Raw genomic sequence first — 20,970 nt, 5'->3', positions numbered from 1 at the left:
AAACGAAAAAAAAAATGTTGCTATTGAAGCATAAATGAAACCCAAAACGAATAGAAATTAAATAAACAATCAATGCAAATAAACATGCAATAGATGCCAATATAAATGAATAGGTAAATCTTAAAACAAGTGAAACTTATATCGAATATGCAAGTTAAGCTTGAAACGAACAAAAATTACTACAAACAAGAGTTTGGGTATCGCCTCCTCTCACTGTAAAAGTCTAAAACCCACTGCATCGTTGGCGCTTTCACTGAAAACTATGTTTCTTGAAAAGTCTTGGAAAGTATAAACAAAATCAAATTGAATATTTGATATATAATGATTTCAATTGTTGAAATATCCATCATTTCAAAATGTTACTGTAATTTTAATGTTTATTTTCAATATCAAGTATCAAAATTTTTATCGGATGGGTTTAGAGAAAAAAGAGCATGGAAGGTGGAAGGGCTAGATTCCCTTAGATCTCATTTGAGATCTAACTAGAATTTTCAATTTCCAATGAAATGACTCATCTCTGAAATTTATTCGAGCATCCTTTCCATAAGAACAATATATACCCCCAGAGCATAACTTACGACTGTCCCCGGGCATTGGGAGGGGGTGGTTGTGTCGACACCAATTTTTTTGTTATCTGACCTTTTAACCATTTTTAAAAAATTATCTATCTCAAAATGTTTACCTGATGCATTTGAGAAAAAAGGGCGTGGGGTTGGGAGCTAGTTGTCCTCCGATCTCTTGACTCTTAAAAAGTGAACAAGAGTTTTCACTTTCCAAACAATTTAGCCCCCTCTAAAGTATATACGAGCATCCCTTCCATTAGAACCATATATTCCCCCGGGGCATAATTTACAACGCCTGCCCCTGGGCCCTGGGGGTTTGAGTCGACACCAGAGTTTTTGTTATGACCTTTTAACTATTTTTAACAAAATGACTTTCAAAATTTTTATATGATGCATTTGGGGAAAAAAGGGCGCGGAGGGGGGGGGGGTAGTTGCCTTCTGATCTCTTTTGACTCTTAAACAGTGAATTAGAACATTCACTTTCCAAACTAATGAGCCCTCTCTAAAGCTTATACGAGAATCCCTTCCATAAGAACAATATATACCCCCATGGTAAAACTCACAACGCCTGCCGCCGGGCCCTGAGGGTTGTGTCGACACAGGAAATTTGTTATCTGACCGTTGAACTGTTTTTAACAAAATGTCTATCTCAAAAATTTTAACTGGTGCATTTGGGGAAAAAAGAGCGGGTGAGGGGAGGGGCTAGTTGCCCGCCGATCACTTAAAGTCCCTTGTATAAGAAGCATATTTTCCCCTGGGGCATAAATTACAACGCTTGACCCTGGACCCTGGGGGGTGTGTCGACACCGGAGGTTTTGTTTATCTGATGTTCAAAGTATTTAAAAAAAATGGCATCTCAAAATTTTTACCGGATGGGTTTGGAGAAAAAAGGGCATGGAAGGTGGAATGGGGGGCTAGATGCCCTTAGATCTCATTTGAGATCTAACTAGAATTTTCAGTTTCCAATGAAATGAGTCATCTCTGAAGTTTATTCGAGTATCCTTTCCATAAGAACAATATATACCCCCAGAGCATAACTTACGACTGTTTCCGGGCATTGGGGGGGGGGAGGTTGTGTTGACACCAAGGTTTTTGTTATCTGACCTTTTAACCATTTAAAAAAAATATCTATCTCAAAATGTTTACCAGATGCATTTGAGAAAAAAAGGCGTGGGGTTGGGAGCTAGTTGTCCTCCGATCTCTTTTGACTCTTAAAAAGTGGACAAGAGTTTTCACTTTCCAAACAAAGTAGCCCTCTGAAGTATATACGAGCATCCCTTCCATAAGAACCATATATTCCCCCAGGGCATAATTCACAACGCCTGCCCCCGGGCCCTGGGGGTTTGAGTCGACACCAGAGTTTTTGTTATGACCTTTTAACTATTTTTGCCAAAATTATTGTCAAAATTTTTATGTGATGCGTTTGGGGAAAAAAGGGCACGGAGGGGGGGACGTAGTTTCCCTCTGATCTCTTTTGACTCTTGAAAACAGTGAACTAGAACATTCCCTTTCCAAACTAATGAGCCCTCTCTAAAATTATACGAGCATCCCTTCCATAAGAACCATATATACCCCAGGGTATAACTGACAACGCCTGCCACCGGACCCTGAGGGTTGTGTCGACACAGAAAATTTGTCATCTGACCGTTGGACTGTTTTTAACAAAATATATCTAAAAAATTTTATTTGGTGCATTTGGGAAAAAAGCGGGTGAGGGGAGGGGCTAGTTGCCCGCCTATCACTTTACTCTTAAAAGTGAGCTAGAACTTTCAATTTCAAATCAAATGAGCCCTTTCTGAAGTTTATGTGAGCATCCCTTCTATAAGAAGTATATTTTCCCCCAGGGCATAACTTATAACATCTGCCCCCGGGCCCTAGAGGTTGCGTTGACACAGGAAATTTATTATCTGACCTTTGAACTATTTTTAACAAAATCTCTATCTCAAAAATATTATCTGGTGCATTTGGGGGGAAAAGGCGGGTAGGGGGAGGGGCTAGTTGTTTGCCGATCACTTTTGCCTCTTAAAAAGTGAACTAGAACTTTCAATTTCCAATCAAACGAGCCCTTTCTGAAGTTTATATGAGAGTCCCTTCTATAAGAAGCATATTTTCCCTTGGGGCATAACTTACAATGCCAGCCCGGGGCCCTGGGGGATTATTTCAACCTCAGAGTTTTCGTTATATCATCTTTGAACTATTTTCAATAAAATGGCTACCTGAAAATTTTTATCGGATGTATTTGGGGGATAAGGGCGTGGGAGGGATAGTTGCCCTTCGATCACTTTTGACTCTTAAAAAGGGCACTAGAAATCTCGATTTCGAATCGAATGAGTCCCCTTTGAAGTTTATACGACAACCGCTTCTATATGAAGTTCCTCTGGGGAAAAAAAATAAAACATTGCAGCCGTATGACCTTTACTATAGGCAATGCTGTAGCGTTGCCTCTGATACATTTTTGCAACATTTGCTTTATGTATCTTCTTGATTCGGATGGAGGGGTTTATATGTGGGTATCAGGAGGGGCCAGGCTCCTTATCTGAAAAATATACTGGCATCCTTTGCCATCCTGAATTCCCTTGGCTTATTCCTAGAATTTGGTTAATTATAGCCTACCGGGTAAAAATGGTTATGAAAAAAAATAAGAAAAATCAAATAGGGTTATACTTTTTTATCTGAAGCTCGCAAAAAGAAAGAGAAGAAAAGCTTATTTTAAAGTAAATCTTGACTTAAAATTTTAAAGTAAGCCACATGCAAATTGTTCTTAGAAAACAGAAATACTGTTATGTTGAAAGTTATGTATTGTGAATATTTTGGTCAAATATTTCAGAAAATCAAGGAAAAATAAAAATATAAAACGGCTTTGTACTGCTTTGGCAATTTGGCTTTGGCCACATTCTCCAGTCACAAGCCATAGTTATTGCAGTTTGTTTGTATTTTTTTTGTTTTTATTTTATTGTCATTGATAATTATTTTTTTATTATCATCCTTGGGGAATAATAGTGCTCGTAGATGAAAAGAAAATCTATATTTCTACCCTTGTTAAATTAAAACATCTAGACTCACAGGTTATTTTTGTTGCAAAGATGTATAAAAATCTTGTTAGGATAGGTAAGTCGTGACGGACCGAAGGATATTTTCTTTTTGACCATTCTAGGATCAGGGTTGCCACCCATATTGATTTATCATTATTTACAGTGATTTTTTATATTGCCTAAACAAATAAAATCACTAAATCAGCACATAAATCACAAGATTGTTGGATCAAAACACTAAATCAACAAAAAATCACTAAAATCTAGTGATTTTTTCTTACCGGGTGGGAACCCTGTCTAGGATGCAAATTGTTAACCATGATGCCTAACACGTTGTGTGTTTATAGTTTTATCCCCTTGACTCCTTCTCCCCTCCCGTTCCTTCATTCCTACTTTCCATTCATAAAAAGGGTTAAATTGATTGCGTTTCAGATATTGGTCAAGCTGTTCATATAACTGTCGACTTGGATAAGGTTACAAGAGAAGAAGCCGCCGCTTTGCAAAGTATTGAAGCTAAATTTCATGGCGGTGTTGTGCCAAGGGGAAGCTTAGCAGCAGCCGCTCAGGTATACTGCTCAATCAATTTACGTTTTTATATTAATTCAAGTTAAAAATCAATTTAATCGTAAATCAATTTTTAAAAAAAATCTTCGATGTTCCACTAAGATTATGGTTGTATGCATGGGTGGTTATGCTGGATGTGAGGGGAGAAGGGTTCCTTCAAATTCTATCCAAGAGCCCCTACAATAGTTTGGAGAATCATGGTGACCCTAAATGCTGTTCGTCCTTGCAAGACATATTATAATCCTAAAATCATTAAAATGTTGGTTATGTGGCAGCTTTGTAAAAGAAAAATTTTATAGTTCTTAAATATTAGTATTTTTCTTAAACATTAGTATCTTAAACACTAGTATTGTTCTTGGTCAAATTAGTACTATTCTTAAATAAGTAAAAATTCAAGTTTTAAGAAGACGATGAAAAATTTCCGTTACTGTGAAGAAATATTCCAATTTTCAATTGTGGCGATTTAGTACAATGTGTTCCACACTTTTCCATGTAACCAAGTAGTTCTTTAAATGTAAAGAAAAAACAAAACAAACAATATAACCTAATCAGTACCAATATATGTTCCAAATAGACACATTAAAAAGCCATACTAATACTTTTTACACTTAAAAGAAGATTTTAGTCAAAAAGCAGAATAATCAGTAATTAAAGAAACTCCACCTTCTAATAATTGGGCTTAACTATTTTTTTGGTTGAAAAACAAATATTAAGTGATTGTATCACACTAGAGCACGATGTTAGTGTAGAAATCTCCTAAAATAAGTGTAGAAATAATACAGAAAAATCCAAAAAGCTTGTCACTGTCAAATCAATGTTGATATTGAACAGACGCCTAAATAAAGAGACAATAAGCACAACCTTAAGAAAATGTGGTTTCTAAGTATTGTGTGACGCACAAATTGATTTCTGACTTTGTTTTTCTGAATATATAACGATGTATTAACTATATTGTGCCATTATCGCTCTGAATTTAGCAACTCCAATCAAAAACATAGTAAGGTAATTTTTGAAATCATAGGTATCCAGATATCTGTGAATTTTAGCAGGGAAAAAATATTTTTCTGATTTTACTGTTGTGTAGATTTCTTCTTTGAAGAAGAAAGAATTTCACTGTAAAATACAGAAGCATAGTAAAAACCGTTCATGTTTACATGTTGAAAAAGTTGATGGATTTGATTTATAGGGGTTAGGCTGTCCTTGTTGTCATTCCGAGTGATGGATAACTGAGAGGTCTAATTAACAATATGATGTTTTTACTACTATGTTATGGAAAATATATATGTACGTAATTTAATAAAAAAAAGAAAGAAGAATTAACAAGTAGTCATTGGCGTTTGGTTGGCTGTATTATTGGAGATTTGAAAAGCCAAATAGAGTTATGAAACCTTTTTTTTTCATTCTGAAACAGATCTTTCTGTAAACTCCCAAGGATGAATAAAAATGCAAAATATATAAAGCATTTCTGATATTAAACATTATTATTTTAGGTTTTTACCAAGACATCACAATTTTAATTTACAGGTACTAGTTAAATTTCGGATCTATTGATGTTAAGAGGTTTCTCAGAAAACTCAGAAATAAATTCTTTGTTTTATGTTATTTTGATTTGTTTAGGCAGCAGCGGCTTTAAACGGAACGCCTAGTCCACCGCTGTCTGCGGTTTCCACACCACAAAGGAGAAGGTCTTCAGTTGGGTCGAATAATGCTCCAGGTTTGCAGCAGCTGCCTCCAGGGTATCAACCCATTGCACAAGTTGGTAATAAAGGACAAACAGTACATCCGCATGCATGCGGTCTTCATGTTGAACAAGGTACTTTTTTTCAAATTTTAGTTGATGTATTTTGAAAGCCTATTATGAACTCAGCGTCAAAACATAGTGCATTTTTAATGCGAAGTCTATGCTACTCCTGATCAGTTTATACAATGCACGTTAACTTAAGTAATATTACATAATCCTTTCTAGTGCGTAAGCGCAGGCACGTACGAAACAAAAAAATGATTTCGAAGTGACAATCTCTAAGGACCCCTTTTCCTTGTGTGCGTCCTGATGAAGTATATGTTTAGGTTGCTATTGATGTTTTATTCATATTTCAGACCTATTAGGTCGTAGAGACGTTTAGTCAGCGTGAGTCTTAACGTGGGAGCCACTTTGTTTATTCTTATACGCCACCTTTCATTATTAATTTTGCTCCGTCCTTTAGCTGCTTTCTGTTTTTGCCATAGGCAGTGTCAAGAAATCTGTTTATTCAGGTGTCGAGATTTTCCAGAATAATTTTGGAGCCCTTTTTGGTCTGGCAGATGCACTTTTGTGGATTTGGAAAATCAGGTCAAAGAGCAGATACACTATAAAATTGACCTACCAATCTACGTAGCTATAGTAACTTCGTATACACCAACCGATCAACGTAACAAGTTACGTAAGAAGCCACCATTAACACAATTGAGAAAAGGTGTGGATGCACCGTTTTGAGACTGGAGAGCCAATTAGTTTTCAGACATGTGGCCGGAAAAGTATTTGTTATTCTCACAGATAACATTCTAGAGCTTTCGGGCTAGCCCGATAAGTTGGACAAGGGACGCTTAAACACACTTATTATAAAACCATTTGTACAAAAAGACCATTTTAACAACAAAGGAAATGCCTTGGTGCTTATAGCCTGGCTAGACACGAACGATTTTTTTTTTTGGGGGGGGGGGACTTAATTATATAAAAAATATGGGTGCTTAATTATAAAACAAAAAACAATTTTATTTGGTAATTCAAGCCAAGAAGTTCCAGACAATTTGGGATTTCAGGGGGGGCTCAGGCCCCAAGGTCCCTCCCTGCTCTATATGTCCCTGACTGTGTCTATATATGATAAATTTATTATTGCCTATCCATCTAGGTGTGTTGCCTATATCTCAGCATAAATTTAAAGCTTGAGCTAAGGTTTAAGCTGGAGTATATTCAAGCTGAATATTTGAGCAGAACTTGTAGGATTGGTTTTAATTCATGCCTTCTTGGACGTGAAAAGGATCTATTTCAGATGTATTTAGCTAAAAAGGTTAAACCAAGCAAAGGTGACAAATTTTTGATTAGTGGGCCATCGACAAAAACCCATCGACAATATCTGTTCCCCAACAGTATTTTTAATTTAATTATGAAGGACTAAATAATGCAGTTGCTTTTTCTTTTGCATTAAATGAACCACTTTGCAATAACTTCACAAAAGTAATTAACAATAACTTCACAGATAAAAACTCCTGAAAAGGTTAAATATTAATAGTGAAGTAGGCTCCTCAGTTTCAACCCAACCAAACTAGAACAAACCTAGTCCAGTTTTATGGCTTGTTCGACCATAAAGTATAATTTTTTCTTTTTCGTTTTCAGTATCCGACAATTCCCTTCTCATAGAATGCAATTTTGATCAAATTACTAGAGAAGATGCTGCTTTTATTCAGGCATTGGAAGCGAAGCTGTATGGCGGTGTTGTTCCTCGGGGAAGTTTGGCAGCCCAGGCCCAGGTACGATTTTCTTTTTTGTAATTCAAGAACTACTGCCATGGTTAAAAACTCAAGGAATTTTAAAACTCAGAACACTAAATTGCATGATTTTGTGTATATAATGTTGCTCTAAATAAGCGTGTTAATTTCCAAAGCCAAATAGTAATATAAACCACCTCCTGTAAACATCTTACATGCAATCAAAATAGTTTCTGAAGAATTTCAAGCAAAGTTGCATTGCTTGACTACTTTGTTAGACGTGTTTCCTAGTATCTCTACTGATTACTTTTCCTTGCATTCCAATATGAAGTTTATGTCCTAGGAGCTTTTGAATATCATAATTGTCGGAGTAACCATATATAAATTGAATAACCTTAATAACATTGGAACTACTATGATGCAAATTTCTGTCTATAAAATTGAGCTTGTTTTGGTAACCATATATATATGGAATCACCTTAATGGCATTGGAACTACTGTGATGCAAATTTCTGTCCATAAAATTGAGCTTGTTTTGGTTATATTTGGTTATATTATATTTTATTAAATCTAGATGATTATATTTTATACAAAGATGTGCTATAAACTTTTTACACACTAAGAAAATCTATTTAATTACATAATTAATGAAAGTAAACAGATACACATAAGTGTTACTCATGGGGGGAGGGAAAAATTTTTTAAGGTTCCTTTGGTCACTGCAAGAGTAGAATTTATTTAATGGTTTTAGGTTAAGTAATATACCTTAGCGTATTTCTGTCAGAACTTTTGACTGCAGCACTGTCAGAACTTTTGATGTTTTGCTTCCATCCGCAGAATTTCGGCTTACACTTCTGCAGGTATTCGTGTTATTCAAAAAAAAAAAACAGCTAAAAAATATGTTTTTTTAAAGCAAAGAGCCATGTAAATATTTGAGACGATCAGAAATAGTCCTATAATATCTAAAAATTAAAACAACCAGAAATTACTATCAGGATTACTATCAGGCTAGAAAAGAGTGAACCGCGGCCCGTAGTAAAAATTCCAACATGAGTTTGTGAAAATTCTCATCTGGTAATCACACAACAGTCCTATATGAAGCACTTCTAATTTGTTGAAGCAAGTTGAAGTGTTGGTGACACCTTCCACGTAACCTCCAATAAGACGTATCACTTTATTCTGAAGGATCTGAACCAGTTTGAAATTTGTATAAAAATTGCTTCACCATAACATACATCCATATGAAACATAGGGGGGTGAATAAAAGCGTGGTCTAATAACAATAACACCCTTAAGGAGATAAAAAATTCTTGAAGCATTGTATCGCACCAAGGCCACGGGCGACCTTTGTTACAACAACATCAATATGACGTTTCCATGGTAGATTGCAGTCAATATAAAAACCCAAATAACGGATTTCCTGAACTTGCACCAACAGGCTTATTTTCGAACATAATTCTACCATCAATATCATGGGGCTTGCCTACTCTAGAATACAATATAAAATTAGTCTTGGTAACATTTACTGATAATAAACCCAAACTAGTAAAAACATAGAAAAAATGTCTAGTGACTAACAGAAATAGAAGGTTACTGCATCATCATAGCGAGCTCGTTTAAAAGCTCGTTTTTACATCTAGTCGCTTTTTATATAACGCTATAATAATGTACGCTATGACACCTAAAAGTGCACTTTGTTGTTTTTCAATTTCTTTGTAAAAAAAGGGGGCTAAAACAAGTTTCAAATGAAGAGTCAAAAATTAATTTTCCAAAATCTAGGCAAGGGCAAAACCTAAGGAGACACTGGCATCCCACCCATTCCTAAATTGTCACCGATAGAACTAGCAAGCAGGCAAAAATGTACAGAGATGTTTAAAGGGTCAATTCAATGCTATTGATCATTTCAGCCTGCTTTTTGTAGAATTATAGTTGAAAATGGCATTAAAAAGCCGCATCTAGCGGTAATAAAACTAAGTCTGGGTTACCTTATTGCCTTAAATTTTAGCATGTAATAAAGTACTTGATTTGGAAAACCAAATAGTATGAAAAAAGTATCTTGTGGACAAGATACTTTAGTCTAGTGGTAACAGCTTAGCATCGTGGCCATGGTTACATTTCTCAAATCTTGATTGAACAATTCTTCCTAAATGTGTATTCTCTTTCAAGCCCCGATTTATTTCCAAGTATCAGTTTTTCTAAGACACAAAAACAATGAAAACACGAAATTTCGTAAATCGTATTAAATCATCTTAAATTCTTTTAATAATTTTATAGACAATTGAACATTTTATTAGCAACTTCTCAAAAGATGCCAAGGATAAATTTTTGATGCAAATCCCAAGTTTTTCAAGGCAATGTTTAAGAGACATGCGAAGTTAAACATTTAGTTAATGCTCCATTTTAGGAAAAACTCATGTTAACTTCATCAGTTTCTTTTCCTGCGTTGAAAAAAAAACAAGGTTTACTTTTTAAAACCTAAAAGCATAAAACAATAATTAAAAAATTATAAAAGTAAAGAGTGAAGTCAAAAGCTAAAACGAATAAAAAGAGCACCCTCTGAAGTTTCTACGAATACCCCTTTCATATGAAGTTAGGGATTGGAAAAAAAAAATCATACATAAGAAGATTATACTACTACAGTTAACCCTAATGTGTTGCCCCTGGTATATGGTTCTTACAGTTTTTTAATCCTGTCTACAGTAGAAAAATGGTTTTTCAGTTATACTGTTCAGAATTTATTTTTGTTTTTTAACAGCGCTGTCTTATATATCATACAGAAGACTCATAAGAGGCTTATGGCTCTTTACTACAGTAAGCCCTAATTTGTTGCCCCTGGTATATAGTTCTTAGTGTTTTAACCCTGTCTACAGTAGAAAAATGGTTTCTCAGTTATACTGTTCAGAATTTTTTTTCGTTTTTTAATAGCGCTTTCTTTTGAAAGCCCTGTTAAAAGTAGTTAAGTTCAGCTCTATTTTTTTTTTTTTTTTTACAGTACTTTGTGAAAAGCCTTTACTTTTAACGGTACAAAGACTTGAAGCGAAAAAAAAACAAATTCTCGACAATCAGTAGATGTGGTCAGAACATCTTGCATTTGTATAATTATCAGTGTCAAGACAAAATGACATGACCCATTCCGTCTCAGTTGAATTTCTGTCTTCATCATTTGGTTACATTTTTTGAATAATTAGATGTAGCTAATACTTAATGAGATTATAGATCTTTTACTTTGTACCCGGAAATTTTGAACGATACAGTAGAGAATTCTACTGGTTGCCAACCCTAGTGATTTATCACTAATTTTATTGATTTTTTATGTTGCCTAGTGATTTTTTTTCTCGCTAGTGATTATAGTGATTTTGGTTCTAAAACTAGTGATTTTTCTCAAATCTAGTGATTTTTCACCTTATAGCGCGTAGATTTATGATTCAATTGAATGAATCCTATAAGAAGTAATTAATAAAAAAAAACTCGCTACAGTTCCTAATATATCCCAGATTAGCATTTATGCAAATATACTGCCTTTGAAACTTCCGATTTCCCACCACATGTCCATATCAGATTTAGACAGCTAGACGCCAGAACGCTATCAGCAAGATGATACGCGAACTTATTTATTCTGAAAATTGCAAAATTGTTCTATAATTCCTATTTCACAACAATTGCTCAGGTCAAATTTGCTCTTCAAATTTATGATTTTCTACTCTCCATAATCTATCAGTTCCAAATTAATTTTCATCTGTTAAATTCTTCGAAAGTGGAGTGGATAGTGGATATGAAAACACCCTCTACATCTAAAGATAGAACAGAAATGGGGTCGTGGGAAAATAAGAGGGTAGGTAGCCTATACATTGAATATAATTTTTTGAATGAAAAAAGAAGTTATTGAAAAAGAAAATATTACTCAGTGCTTTTTGTAATAAGATTTGTAACATAACTAGATAGGTTTAATCGATTGTAGTTTGATGATTGAACGCGGTTGGGTGTAAAAAAAGGGGGGGGGGGTATCTAATCAGAGAGTTGTTTAATGGTTTTATAATACTTCTAATATCTAATTGAAACTCGAGTAATTCTTCATATTCTCCACCTATTAAGCGCAGATAATGTTCTACTCTTTAAGTTTCTGGATGCATGTGCTAACAAATCAAATAGTTGGAGGCAAAGAACTATAAGAATGGAGGGACACGGCTCAATAGTAACCGAAACTCTAAAAAACGGAATTTTGATATCTATCTATATATCATCGGATTATTATGCTGATTCCAAATATATGATTCATTAAGCTTAGTGCTACCCATAAAAAACTACGAACCTGCAAAATTTGACTGATATTCTTAAAAGGGAGGAATCACCCCTGAAAGTAAAATAATTTTAAATAGTCAATTCATGAGAAACAGCGTAACAGAGAACCCTACTGTACAGGTTTCAAGAAAATCACGGATGTGTATCATTTTATTTTCCGAGGAGTGATCATATAGAACCAACAGTTCCAGAACATCGGGAGAAGGCTCATTTAACGGAATCCAAAATTTATAGTGCCCCTTTTATTTGACCAAAAAGATCTGAGGGCTATTAGCCCCCCTCTCATGTCCATCTTTTCCCTAAAATTGCTCGACTAAAAGCTTAAGATAGCCGTTGGGCTTAGTATAGTTGAAAGGTTCCAAAACTATACCTTTGGTTTAGCTTGTTTTTGGAGAAAAATTAGGGTTTTGAATTGACAAGAAAAAAAAGTAAATGTTTCGATTACATCACCGATAACAAATTTTCAGTGATCGGGTTATAAGCCATGGGTGACAATTTGGGAAAATACATGGAGAAAGCAAGGATTTTGTTCTATTCTCTGCATAAAGATGCGAAAAGACATGTTTCAAGGGTATTTTTCGCTTGAGAAACAACATATAAAATGATTTTTCCAGACCTAGGGGGGTAATTTTACCCCTTTACTATATGTGCACCTGTATAGAACATGATAAAGAAACAAACCAATTGTTAATTACGCTGATAAAGAGAATTATAATTCTAGTGATTTCTAGTCAATAATCTAGTGATTTATGAGCTGATCTATCGATTTTTTTTTAAATCTAGTGATTTTTTTTTACCCAGTGGCAACCCTGATTCTGCCCACTTCACTTTTTTGCTTTTTTTCACGGTTATATGTAAATAGTGTTGTTTTCTTTTATTCAGTTTTATGTAAAGTGTACCAAATATATTTTTAGTAAATATTATCAAACATATTTTAAGTTCCAAGTGTCGAAAACAACCAGTGGCGTTTCATACCTGCAAGGTTAGTCAAATTCAACAAACCATTTGTACTCATTAAAACAAACAATTCTTATTTTTGTATTTGTTTTTCTTTGTAGGCTGCTGCGGCAAGAAATGAACCTATACCGGGTCAGCAACCTCTTCAACAGAGCCCACCTCCTGGCTTTAGTCAACGTCCACAAGGTAGCAGAAGGTCTAGCGTAACAGGCAGACAGCAGAGTTGGCAAGGACCTGATCGTGTAGCAGAAGGTAATATAGACGCATCAAACATTCTTGTTTGATTTGCCATAAGATTAAAATGAGATATTTCATGCTTTTTCAACTGCATTTCGTTGCTTCTTTTTTTTGCTAATGGTAATTTGAAGAATTTTGCCCATAATGTTTTTATCAATCATGCCGTCTTTCTTTTCAGGCCTTACCTAAGTCTGTCGGCAAACAAATTTCCATAAATTTATTGATTTAGGGGTGGGGAGGGGTCAATTTGGAAAATAAACAATAGTCCAATTATATGGAATAAAAGAAAACATTATACTAAATATTTAGAAATATTATTTCTTAAATAATAGTTTGTATATTCTGGGAAAGTGGTCTGATTGTCATACGTGGGTATGGTTGGAAATGTCGTTGCCACTTGTAAAACGCTTTCTTCTAGATACTTCCGTCCTCTCCTTAGATATTTCTATGCCTACCTTTTCAGATTGCTTCATGTTATAATGGCTAGACCTAAAGCTGAAATTAGCATGTTCATAAAAAGCCACACTTTCGGAATCACCGTTGAGTATAAAATCCAGCAAAGAAAAGCAATAAAAATCCTTTTTCTTCTCCACTTTAAATACACAATCCAGGAGACTCAAGGTTCGAATTTGGGACCTAGTATATTAGTTTCTGAAAATAGTGGTTCCGGCTCCAGTGTTTCTGTTGAAATATCTCTTGGTAATTTTGTAGCCAGTTTTTTGGGTAGTTGAAAAAGCTGTCAGGGTCGAGAACGAAAAAATTCTGGGATCAGATTTGGTATGTTGCAATTCACTGACTTCTGTCTTAAAAATAAAACTGATAAATTCAGCTTCAATCTATAAATCGATATCCTTCCTGGTTTGGTAAAGTTTAATTTTGTGGGGTTTTTACTTGTATGTATGAATTTGTCAAGCAGAAACAAACATTTTCAAAATACTAAACTACGAATCTGTAAAAAGAGAAAAGGTAGAAAAAAAAGTGATCAGTTGCCTTGAGATCCCTCCCTCCCAAAAATTCTCAAAAATTCCCTCCCAAAAATTTTAAGTTTCACTGGTGAATATAGGACAACTGAGTTAAAAATGAAAATACCAAATGGTTTTCACTTCACAAGTTAAAATAATTTCATTTAACGTCTGTTGTTACAGACTTGTTACAAAAATATTTTGGTTGGTCTCAAAAAATATACTATACTAATTACTAACTTTTTATACAAAAACAATTTTTTGTAATTTTTTAAACAAAACAAAAGGGCTCACCTCACAAAAGAGATAAAATGCCTTCCAAGATCAAATTTTCGATCCATGAAAAAAAACACACTTTTACTTTGATAAGGGGAAAATTTAAGATTTTCAAGATTTTGATAAGGGGAAAATTTAAGATTTTCAAGATTTTTTAGGCTATATTCATAAAATCAGAAATTTGAGGATGACTTCACCGCTTCTGTTATTTTTTTTAGAGCCAGCTGCAAATGAAATAAAAAAATTTAAAACTAAAAAATTTAAAAATTTAAAAATATAACGAAAATATGAAACAGAATATCAGATATTTAAGTTAAATTATGAGTAAAGCTCGTTACTTAACTGAAACACACAGAAGTGTTCACCACAAATAAATATTTAGTCATGTGATCGGTATTCGATGAAAGTGTCTTACAGAATGTTGTTCGAGCGATCAATTGGGTTGTGCGGAGTTGGACTGATGTGCAAAATATTTAGAGAAGTAGTTTAAAACTATTAGACCATTTTAACCAATGAAACCAATTGAAGCTATTAATTTTAGCACCTATCATGGCTGGAAACATTAATTAATCAAATAGAAATTTGATGAAAATCAAAGAAATCGTTTAAAATTTTGAATTTATTCTCGATTAATGATTCTGGAAAAGTCAATGTAGAAATCCATGTTTGGACTCTTCCTTAATTAGGAGATTGATAAAATTTGAGTTTCTGAAGTATTAATAGCATAACTTTTTTTTATGTTTATTCTTTTTATGTTAAGGTAATATGTATTGTAATGCATTAATAAAATTTTAGATGTTGATCACCTTCATATAGAAGCGAACCTAAACGATTTGACGAGAGAGGAGGCTGCTCTGCTTCAATCAGTTGAAGCCCAAATTCATCAAGGTGTCATACCAAAAGGAAGTGTTGGTGCTCTAGCTCAGGTAGACTATAATGCCTGTCACTAAACTCTAACCATAAACTCCCACAGATGTTCCAACAGATCCAATAGTCGCTATTATCAATGTTGATTTTTGGAAATCGGGGTATCAAGTTTTATTAGGCAACCAAGCCAAATTTCTGGACAGCCATGGAGAATTATTGACTATTCGATAGAAAATCCAATCAGGGCTGTAAAAAAAGGATGAGCTTAACGGCAAATAAAATTTTCTCATTGATGTAATTGACAAATATTTCCTGTCACAGTAGCTTTTTCTAAGTAAATGCATTTTAATGTACAACTTTTGCAAAACCTTGGGCAATGAATATACTTTCGGCGGAAAGTTTTTGAAAGCAGTTTTTTTTTTAATATGGTATATTAATATATACTATATATATCATACTATATACTATATACCTTACTATATATACTATATTATACTATACTATATCCCCTTCAAGTTAGTCCACCTCGGGTATAAATACATTTCTGTGATGATCCAACCTGATGTACTTGACTAGCTAAGGATTATAACTGGCAATTAAAAGAAAATTCTTATTAACTAAAATTTCTTCAAAGAATAGTTTACAGTCTGCTAGTTAAAATAATTGATTATATAAAGTCTGAAACGACTTGCTAAATACTAGAAATAGGACCATGCATACTATTTTGTTTTCAGGGATATCTTGTGATATTTAACATCCTCTTCTTCAAAAAATATTTCTACAGTAAGGAAAAAAAACTAAGGAATTAGTACCGAAATATTGACATTTGTCTCTTTGGGTACTTAGCACTAAATTATGATCACAAGTTTGCACAATTTTGATCCTTATTAAGATAGTTAGTCAAGGAATCCCTCTTTGGGGTGGCAGGTCAAAGCTCTAAAAAATTCATTCCTAAGTTAGAGACCACTAATTTTCGTCAAGAGTGGCCTTTTGGACCCGTATCGGAATGACGGATGGCATGGATGTTATTTTTTTACATGTTTTTTTTTATTGCGGGTTGTAGTGTGTGTATGTGTATAAAATATACTGTCTCATTTCAAAATAACTGCTAAATTCATGTAGCACCTCTTCATTTTCTGTTTTTGTATGGCAGATATTTTCAGTTTGGTTTAGTAAAACCTCTTAAGCGTAGCAAATCCTGCATGGTTTGTGCCATTTAAAGTTTCCTTCATTGACATAAGAACAACTTTTCAGTCAGCCAGCATGAGAAACGAGCCTCTTCTTGGACAACCTCTCAGGCAGCAGCAACAAGATGTTCCTTTTGGTGCAAGTAGAAGAAAAAGCAGCTTTAATGGAAGAGGACAGCAATTTGTGCAGTCACGGTCTTTGAATCCTGGAAAAGTTGCTGAAGGTAAGTTAATTTACATTTTAATTTCCTTTTTGCTTTTTAGTTGAGTAGATGCAATTTATTATCATTTAAAACAAATATGTTGATTACTAAATTATTCTGAAGGAAATCACATCAATGGTTTGACGTCTGCAGTTGCAATGGCTTCGAGGATCGATTAATTCTAAGGTGCGATCGTCCTTTTTACGTAAGGCATATTTTTGCTGAGAATCTATGAATGAAATATTTTCTTGCCAATTAAAGATCAAAATAAATTACACAATTTTATATCTCATTAAAAGAAAACTGTACTATGAAACAACTCTAATTAACAAGTGAACAGAAAACCGCCTTGCCATAACAGAATATTGAAACTCAAGAAAGCAAATTCGCTATTAAAATGAATAAATTTGTGAACCACAATTGAAATGTACTCAATTTTCCTAATGCAATTCGATTATTATAGACGTTGGAAACATCCATCTTGAGGCGGACCTAAGTGATATGACACGACAAGAGGCTGCCGTACTACAGTCAGCTGAAGCGCAATTACATCAGGGTATTATACCCAAGGGCAGTGTTGGAGCAGCAGCTCAAGTAAGTAAATTATAATGATCCTTTTCATGTTTATTTCAAGTTTTTTTTTTAATTCAGTAGAACTGTTTTCTTTCCATTTTTGTATTATGCTCAGATTATTTTCATTCACTACATTTTTGAAAAGTTAAAAGGTTTGATGTAGTTATATAGTTTGTGTGCATTCATGGAAAGGAGTTTTTACAATTTGTTGTTAAACGATTTTTTAGTAATTCGTTTTTCGTTTTTTCCAATTTTCAATTTTGGATGTGTATGTTTTGGTATGTCTTCTGACCGACTGTGTCTTTTTTATTGTACTCTTAAGCATTCAAAAATGTTTCTTCGTGTTTTTTTACTAGTTATCCAGTAATTGTCTCTAACAAATTAAATGTTTCACGTATGCCATTTGAAAAGCTTTGATTTACTGATGCACTTAAAGCATCACACTCATAACACTTTACTTATGTAATTACGACGATCTTCTTTATATAAATATTTAAATAAGTAAATTGGTATAATTAAAGTTATTTAGGTGGTTGGCCTCTCCGGTGGACCATTCTTCTTAACATTTAAATTTTTTCTTAATGAAATACTCTTGTGTAACATGTTTTTGGTTTAAATTTCCATGTATTAATTTCTTCCCTAGATGTCCCGTGGATATTGGGTTAGTTTTAAGTATTTTCCTTGGGACTGGGCAGTCAGTAAAGGAGACATATTTCTTGTTTTTTTTCTCTTCTACTAAAATATTTTTTTTATATGAATTTTGGTTTCTCTTTGAATTATTTTTCTTTTCCATTTTTTTTCAAATACTGACTGTTAATTTCTAAAAAAGCAATATTTTCACTTGGTTTGAACATGAGTCTTTAGGTATCAAGTATTTTGAACACTAAATCAAGTTCTATACGTTTTATAAGAGAGTTATGCCGCAACTCGTATGGAATTGGATTTAATTTTCTTTTTTATTAGGAAACTATGGAGAATATTGCGTCTTTCTTAGCTAAGAAACTCCCCGCTTGTAATTTTACAGAACAATTTTTCAGCATTTAACCGTTAAAAGTGGAGTCAATGGCTATGTGTATCTTCGGATGCTTTTGACCTTGAGAAAAAATAATTAGAACAATGAATAATGGAAATTTTGCAAAATTTTTTTAATCCCAGACTGAGAAGTGGGAAGATTTTCAGGTTTATTTTTTTTTTGCAAAAATTCAAATTTTAATCACTGTGTTTCCGTTTCACTTAATAATCCGACTTGCACATGTAAGTAAGTAAGTGAAGTAAGTAAGTATGACGGCACTAGACCCTTCAGGTCCGAGCCGGCGGTGCTGATCTCCGTTTCGTGGCCCTTCAGCGAGGAAGTGCAATCAGGGGGCTGGGGGCCAGCCATCCTCTGCTTTCGCACACCCTTCCTGCTTACCTTCTCCAGATTTCTCCAGGTACTCATTTAGAGCTGGGTCGACTCTGGCTACCCAGTCATATTCGATTTTACCTGTAAGTAAAATCAAATATGGAATTTAAAAATAATTAAATATAAGCTATCACACACGGGTCATTGAAAACAGGGAGGAAGTTATATGAACAATTTCAAAACCTGACGATAAGCGAATTAACCATAATGTATCATTTCTAACCGGATCGGATGACTTTCAAAGAGACGGAGATTTACAGGTCCAAGCCTCCCGATCGGTTTCCCCAAGAAGAGATAGTCGGGAATATGTAATATTTGCTCATGCAGTTAAATGTTTTCAAACAGTTCGTGGCAACGAACTGTAAGTAGGAAGCGACCTGGTTCAATAGTAATCGAAACTCTAAAAGACGGAATTTTGATACCAATAGGATACATCAAAAGAATCAGATTCTTATGCTGATTTTAAATATATAAGTTTATCAAGTTTAGTCTTTCCCATCAAAAGTTACGCACCTGAGAAAATTTGCCCTATTTTCAAAAAAAGGGGGAAACACCCCCTACAAGAGATAGTCAGGGCCGGAAAAAGGGTGATTGGAGAGATTGGGCCCAATAGGGTCCCGTGTTTGAAAGGGCCCCACACTGCCATTAAATGAAGAATTGATTTTTGAAATTTGGAAATGTTCTTAGAAATCCAGTAAGTGTTGCTTCTGGAGTAAGATCATTTTCCAGGCTAAAAGCAATAAAAAAAACTATCCGATATCTACAATAAATCAGGACAGACTAAATAGTTTAGCAATTATGTTGGTTGAAGGTGAAGATGGAAGGAAAAGAGATTTTAAACCGTTTTAGAAGAATTTGCAGAACAAAAAATTATAAATATGTAAATTCACGTGCCCATATTCGGTGATGCTTTCAAGAGGTATTTTCAGCAGTTCCATAATATCTAGGGGACATAAAAGTAATGTACGCAGAAAATAAATAGAAAAGAGGACAAAAACGTAAGCTCAAACTGAACAAACTCAAACAAAGATCAAGAGAACGTATGAGAAACAAAGATCAATTACATGAGAAATGTAAATGTACGGATGACAATGAACATTATCACCAGGCGCTGAAAAAACGTCTGAAGCAATGATAAACGAAAATAAAGATAAAAGAAATATGTAGTTAGAACATTAGTGAAACCGACAATTAGAACATGTCGAAAACGAAATTGAAGAACTTAGAAATATATAGTTAAAAGATAAGTGGCAGCGAGAATCACGACGACTCAAAAATGAAAGTGAAGAACAAAAAAATAGAGTCAAATATGTGGTTGCAAGACATGCGACAATGAGGATTAGAACAAATCAAATTGAAAATGAAGAACAAAGAAATGTGTGGTTAGAAGATAATCATCAGCGACAATTACAAGCAACAGTAGGAATCAGAACGTGCCAAAAATGAAAGACACGATAAAGCAGACAACTTTAGCGACAGCTTTAGCGTGTCTGCTAAAGCTGTCGCTTTAGCAGACACGCTAAAGCGAGTATCAGAAAGTGTCGAAATTGACTGAAGATTAAAAAACTGTGCTGTTAGAAGACTACGAGAATCAGAACAAGTCAAAAAGGAAAGTGCAGAAGAAATAATATCATGTTAGGTGAACAACACCATGGTAATATTCGATGCCAACAAAGTGTTACGTAAAACCCAATAAAAACCTGCACAGATGACGTAAACTACGCACGTGTTATTTACGATTCATTGGGATCCCTCAACTCTGTATGTATTCACTCTTGAAATCCTCCATTATCCCCAAAAAAGTAGCCAAGAAAGATGTTTACTTGGCGGCTGCAGCCTGCTTGTTTAAATTACATGCCTGCATCAACAATTTCCAAATGAATTTGTTTGGCCTGCTATAGTACATCACTTGCTCTCTAAAGAGTTCCGCAAACAAATACGAAACTGGAACTTGTTTTCCTTTAGCTTCATTCAACGTAAGTGGTGGTCTAACCATAAATAGTCGTAATGTTTCAGCTTCAAAATAGCTTGACAAATTTATCACAAAATCAATTTTGCATCGACCCAGTGGCCCTGGAATACCGCGGGAGGGCTCATTCGAGTGGAAACTAAGTTCTAGTGCATTTTTTAAGTTACCAAAAATGGAGGGCAACTGGGCCCCTTCCCACGCTCATTTTCCCCAAAGTCACCCTATCAAAATTTTGAGATAGCCATCTTGTTCAGCGGGGTCGAAGAATGTAACAACTATGTCTTTAAGGATGACTTAATCCCCCACAGTCTCCGGGGGAAGGGCTGCAAGTTATGGACTTTGCCCAATGTTTACATATAGTATTGGTTATTGGGAAGTATAAAGACGTTTTCAGGAAGAATTCTTTCTGGTAGT

The 20,970-nt window shown here is 34.4% G+C and overlaps 1 protein-coding gene across 1 annotated transcript in view; it reads left to right on the top strand.

The window, feature by feature from the left end:
- LOC148956928 (uncharacterized) overlaps positions 1 to 20,970 on the top strand; it is a 93,280-nt gene that overhangs the window by 29,638 nt on the left and 42,672 nt on the right. The window contains exons 7-13 of the mRNA XM_089092643.1: positions 4,028 to 4,161; positions 5,777 to 5,972; positions 7,533 to 7,666; positions 12,982 to 13,132; positions 15,151 to 15,281; positions 16,477 to 16,633; positions 17,076 to 17,206. Of these exons, the coding sequence (XP_088948769.1) occupies positions 4,028 to 4,161; positions 5,777 to 5,972; positions 7,533 to 7,666; positions 12,982 to 13,132; positions 15,151 to 15,281; positions 16,477 to 16,633; positions 17,076 to 17,206 (1,034 nt within the window). The remainder of the gene's footprint in view (positions 1 to 4,027; positions 4,162 to 5,776; positions 5,973 to 7,532; positions 7,667 to 12,981; positions 13,133 to 15,150; positions 15,282 to 16,476; positions 16,634 to 17,075; positions 17,207 to 20,970) is intronic.

The sequence above is a fragment of the Artemia sp. Qi Xiang Cuo genome, chromosome 1 (assembly GCF_049724085.1).
Source record: "Artemia sp. Qi Xiang Cuo chromosome 1, ASM4972408v1, whole genome shotgun sequence".
Classification (NCBI taxonomy): domain Eukaryota; kingdom Metazoa; phylum Arthropoda; class Branchiopoda; order Anostraca; family Artemiidae; genus Artemia; species Artemia sp. Qi Xiang Cuo.
The sequence above is the reverse complement of the archived record's forward strand: the minus strand, read 5'-3'. Positions and strand labels throughout refer to the sequence as shown.